The 6056-nt window shown below is 32.4% G+C and overlaps 2 protein-coding genes across 2 annotated transcripts in view; one reads left to right on the top strand and one right to left on the bottom strand.

Moving 5' to 3' along the window:
* Positions 1 to 4771, bottom strand: part of LOC131952482 (suppressor of tumorigenicity 14 protein-like) — a 5153-nt gene extending 382 nt beyond the window's left edge. Inside the window, exons 1-3 of the mRNA XM_059315165.1 lie at positions 4637 to 4771; positions 3281 to 3541; positions 1258 to 1422 (exon numbers count right to left, since the gene is read on the bottom strand). Coding sequence (XP_059171148.1) covers positions 1258 to 1422; positions 3281 to 3541; positions 4637 to 4724 — 514 coding nt within the window. The 5' untranslated portion in view covers positions 4725 to 4771. The remainder of the gene's footprint in view (positions 1 to 1257; positions 1423 to 3280; positions 3542 to 4636) is intronic.
* The window catches only part of LOC131952478 (sulfotransferase 1E1-like), a 39742-nt gene that overhangs the window by 17448 nt on the left and 16238 nt on the right, over positions 1 to 6056 (top strand). The gene's annotated exons all lie outside the window — the stretch shown is intronic.

Below are 6056 nucleotides of genomic sequence, written 5' to 3'. Positions count from 1 at the left end.
AGCCGTTGTAAAACGCTACGGGGATGGTAACTTGAGATATAGACATGATTTTTAATAGTTTTTTTAATTACTTAAACTTTTTAAAATATAATAGAATCTCGTAGAAAAAAGAATTGAGCACCATGTGAACAGCAAACTATGTGTGTATAATAGTGCGGAATACTATTACTTTATAAATTCATATATAAGTATTATATCAAATTGTTTGTTCTTAAAAACTTTTCAGCGATTTCCGGTAACCAAAACTTAGGTACTGTTTCTGTTAGATGGACGGAATTTCATCTAGTTCTCTGTTTTGTATCATATTTTGAGAAATTTCCGGTGATTGTAAGTAGTACTCAACGCTGTTTACGATTTCTATAATAAATTATATGAATTCATTATTTACTTGATTCCTTCGTATTTCTACCGTCATGATCACAAAATTAGGGGAAAAATCTCTTCCAGACCGAATTATTTAGGTTTTCTTTTTTATACACACATTCTTTGTTGTTCATTTGGTGCGCAATTCTTTTTTCTACGAGATTCTATTTTTTTTACATTTAAGTATTCATTTTTTTTAATTAAAAAGCATGCTTTTATCCTGAGTTGTTATCCCGCATAGTGTAATATTAGAATACTAGCAATGGGTATCTGTTTCACGCGAATAATAGGCCTATATATTTTTAATGTTTTAGGCACTACTTGTTTGGAAATTATTTTTTTATAAAATAGTTTTTACTTGAACGATATTAGTGACAAAACAAAGAAATATCTAAATAGCTACAAATCCGACACATTTACTATAACACAGGTTACCAATACCTATTAGAAAAATTAAACCAAATTATATACATTATTAGTCAACACAACACCATATTATATGCACACACTGATAAAGACACTTAAATGATTCCGGTCAAACCCCATATGGTCAAAGCTCCGCTGTGGTCAAACCCCCTATGGTCAAACCCCCTATGATCAAAGCACCTGTCGTCAAAGCACCTAGGACCCCAAAAGTCATGAGACAGATAACTAAGACAGATTTGACTTATAAACTGGGTACAACAACCCACCTAGGAGAGAAAACCCAAAAAGCAATCAACATCTGTCTTGTTGATTGTTCTCGAGTATTCAAAAACTATGTTGTCAAATTAAGAAAAAAAACCCAGTCATGTTGACGCATAATATGTTGACAAATGATACTATTTTAGTTGGAGGATTTCTACCTCAGCTATTCATTCATAAAAGGAAGAAGTTATCAAAACTAAAACTTACAATAGGGTCTAAATTCGTTGAGATGCATTTTGAAGCCTTGACCTTTGTAAGCGCTGTTTCTGTATAGACGTAATATCAGTGGGGATTTCTCAATGACAGCCGTTTGATTGGTTGTCTTTTTTTGCTCCTCCCACTCACGCGCTTCTCCGCAGATACGTCGTCCATCTTTGAGAGGAAATAACAATTATTAATAGACAGAATAAACCGGGATTGATCTCCCCTAAACTTTCTCGAATATTCTAATATAATATTAGCAACTCGGGATATAGACAATATTTTAAATCCATTTTTAATTACTTAAACTTTTTATAATAGAATAGAATCTCGTAAAAAAAAAGAATTGCACACCAAGTAAACGACAAATAAAATGTGCATAGTAGTGCGGGATATTATTAGTACTTCATAAATTAACATTAGCTTTTGAGAAATCGGAAATAGCGTAAATCACTACTTCCGGTCGACGGAAATTACTCAAAATTTGATAGAAGGCAGAAAATTAGATCATTTACTTATGTGTGAAATTTCATTTATCTATCTGAAATAGTACTCAAGTTATAGGCTTTTGAAAAATTCAAAGTAGAAAAAGTTCCACTTCCGGTTGTCGAAAATCGCTAAAAACTTATACGGATCTACGATTTTGATATAATACTTACATATGAAATTTCATCAACCTACCTGTAACGATAATCAAGTTATCGTGTTTACGCACACACAGACAGACAGACACACACACACACACAGACATACGGACAAGATTGCACAACCGTGTTTTTCTGACTCAGGGAGCTGTAAAGAGTCGAGATCTGAAAAAAATCTCGATTTTTTTTTTGCACGATTACAAGACTTTCTCTGTACTTCGTATATACGAGAAAGTAAAAATGTACCTGTCTTTGTAAGGCCCAAATATTGTGCTACTATTATAATCATCATCTCCTTTTTACGTCCGAGCGCAAGAGACACGGAGCAGATAAACTAGAGGTTAACTGATTCCATGTTCTTGGCAAAGCTAGGTATAATGTGGTCAGCTCTATGCCTATCCGCCTTTACATTCCATAACGTTATAGGGCTGGTAATTAGGTCACCAACTAGTTCTATAGCTGAATAAAACCTGCATGAGCCATAGAACTGGTTGGTGACCTACTTACCAGCCCTATTCAAGTACCCTACATTGATTGGTCGACTCTGGACGTCTTACAGACTCAATTCAGTGATTCAACCTGAAGATTTTAGTGTTAGCAGTTGTGAAATTGTGTTAGAGTGTTTTTTAATCGTGTTGTTTGCTACTGTAAGTCTATCAAGATTGATAAACTAAAATTGGAACTAACATCTACCAATGATCCAAAACGAAATGCAAATTTTTTAAACAATTTTTAATAAAATGATAAATTCCTTTTAAATTTTATTACTGTAAAAACAGTTGTTTGGAGTTTAAAAATTTGACTATTATGTTATGGATTAAATGAATTAATGAGATTTAAACTAAGTTAGATGGACACGTTGGATCTTTCGACTGCTAGCTCTAATGTCTCGTGTTCTTGACACATTGTCATGCTCGAGACGGTTGAATGGCTCTGACTGAGTATTTGACTTGAGGTAAGTAAAGATGGCTGAAAATACTTCTAGACACATTCTTTAGTAAACAAATTATGTACAAATTATGAAAAATTCTTCTAAAATTGCTCAATATTTTATAAAAGAAAAAACATGTATTGAGTAAAATATTTCTAGATGGATTTTTGAGGTGTTAACTATGGGGTGGTCATATGGGAAAGATATGAATAGCGATGACCAAATTGTCCCTTCAAATGTCGAGGTGGCAGAAACAGATGAATAAAATTCATCTGGCCCATAAACCGTTAAGTTCGAAAGCGTAATTATTTTTTATTTTTATTTAAAGTTTGAGTGAGTTGTAAATCACATTAGATTTTTTGCTAAGGGAAAGTAGTAAAGAGTAGAAAATTAACAGCTTTGCGCCGTTGTATTTCTCTTCAATGCGGCGAAAACAACTAGTATTAAAGATTACCGTAATACTTTCGTCCCTCCTGATCAAAGATCTCTAAGCCCGTGTCACAAGTTGTTCTGTTAAGAGTCAGTGGGATGATGTCCACAAAGAACAGATCGACTAGAAGGTGCATGCCCCGGGTGAAGGTCACGGAGATGTCACAATGGATATCGCTTGAAGGATCCTGGTAAGGTTTAAAGGACGCTTGCATCTGGTATGTTAGCACTGCAGAACGGAACCACGTTGATTCGTATGAGGAACCACATGTTATAGTTGTCTGATCTGTGGATAAGGATTAGAAATAAGAAAAATTCAAATCCGTTATAATTGAATGAATTTATGGTATTTTAATTAATTTAATAAATATGTTACATTTAAATATTCTTTAAACATTTGAGACTGTATAAATATAAAAATAATGTATAACATTAAAAATGCGTTTTTGATACTTTAGTAATTAACAGGAAAAAATAATTAAAAGCTTATTTTTATAGTTATTAAAATGATTGAACATATATGTTTGTAAAAAATTATATAGTTACTTGTCTTATATGTATATTATTGTTTGCTTATTAATTAACTAAAAAGTTATTCTAACCTTAAAACTAAATGTAATTTAACTGAAGCATAAGCTTAATAACTAATCGGCACAAAAACTAAGATTACTAAACCATAACTAAAAAGAAAAATCAATGACGTATAGCCGTTTGGTCTTTAGTCTTGATGATTCATATTATTATTTATATTTATCTTCATTCATTGATTTGTATTAATAGTAATTCATATATTATTGTCGATATATGTTTGTGAAATACTGGGTTTAGAATTAATAACAATTGTTCTTATCTAACGTATCTTTCACTGTTTTAGAAAAATACTTTGGGTTTTGCTACTACACGCCATTGTAATAATTATTATGTAGGCAAAAAGGCCACTAATGCTTTAATTGTTGATTTAAATTATCTGCGTCTACAGAAATAAATTGCATGTTCAAACTGCTAGAATTATTTGTCACTAATACAAACAATTAATTAATGACAGCAACACAATATAATAAAATATCAATTCATGTCGTTTTTATTTTAAATGAAATAATTCTTGGCAATAAAATCCAATAAAAATAACATTTTAACACATTAAAAACAATTTGCTTCAAACTGTAAATACGGGGGACCTCAATGAAATGCCATTAAAAACATAATTAGAAAAATGAAATACGCTGGTTGTATGTACTGTAGTTATTAAAGAGTAAAGTAATGTTTGTATTCTAGCTCTTATGTTGAGCTAAGTTGGATACCCCAAAATTTTAATGCCACAAACGAAACGTACGACGGCAACATGAATCTGTTAAACATTAAGTTAACCCTTGTAACTTACCTAAGGAGTTGACGCGTATAACAGATGTGGATAAAATTGAAAACAGAACCAGGAAATGAAGTCTCCGTGTCCTGGCTTGGGCAGCCATTTTTGGAGTACTATTCCTGGCGTCCTTCTTACAAGCTGGAAATGTGCGACACTACGACACTACCTGGCCTGGCCCAGTTTTCCCATGAGCTATGCATACAAAGATTGGTAAATACGCAGTAGTCTCAATTATTTCGCATCACAGTACTTTGAAAGGGGATGTTAAGTATTTAAAATGTGTGTGCATTTATATAAAAACATGTGTGATCACTAAGTTGATGGTGTGTTGTTGTTTTTTTAATTAAAATTTCAATAACTTTTTTTTTTTTAAACTAGAATTTTAAACTTAAAATCCAAAGGTCCTGCTGCCTGTGAATTGAATAAAGTGTAATTTATAACCAATGGTGAGCATTTTATTTTAACACAGAAAAACACACTAGATGGTTTCTGTCAGTGGCGTAACCAGGAATTGGTCATGGGATGGGTTCAAAAATATTTTTCCATATGTATACAATTATATATATATATATATATATATATATATATATATATATATATATATATATATAGTATATATAGGTTATATTTATAGGGGTGGGGGGTCCAAGGGAGGGGTTATAAACCCCTCGCCTACGCCACTGGTTTCTGTGACCTCAGCGTATGGAGAAATAGTGAAGTCAGCAATATATATATATATATATATATATATATATATATATATATATATATATATATATATATATATATATATATATATATATATATATATAAGTTATATTTATAGGGGTGGGGGATCCATGGGAGGGGTTATAACCCCCTAACCCCCCCTTGCCTACGCCACTGGTTTCTGTGACCTCAGCGTATGGAGAGATAGTGAAGTCAGCAATATATATATATATATATATATATATATATATATATATATATATATATATATATATATATATATAGTATATATAGGTTATATTTATAGGGGTGGGGGTCCAAGGGAGGGGTTATAAACCCCTTGCCTACGCCACTGGTTTCTGTGACCTCAGCGTATGGAGATATAGTGAAGTCAGCAATAAGCCATTTCCCTAACTTAAGTCAGGTACTCATAGCCGGGGACTCCAGCCCGAAATAAAAAATCAGGACTTACGGGTTAGCTGTTGTGTGCTCTATTATTTGACCATTCTGCCCTTATCTTTTTGTTGTCATATAAATCAATAAAATTAAGAGATGGCGAAAATTGTATGCTGTATGTTAGCTGGCATTTATCCTTAGTGAAGCGACTCATGAATACATCGAGAAAACATTAACCTCCACGAAACACATGAATCCTAGTACCAATATTTCATCAATATGATACACTGCGGCTCCTTATGCTTAGTGCATCAGCAAATGACGTGGGCGG

This window comes from Physella acuta, unplaced genomic scaffold (assembly GCF_028476545.2).
Source record: "Physella acuta isolate Inbredline_101_S28 unplaced genomic scaffold, ASM2847654v3 ptg000875l, whole genome shotgun sequence".
In the NCBI taxonomy this organism is placed as follows: Eukaryota; Metazoa; Mollusca; class Gastropoda; family Physidae; genus Physella; species Physella acuta.
Note: the sequence above shows the minus strand (reverse complement) of the source record. Positions and strands in the feature narration are given on the sequence as shown.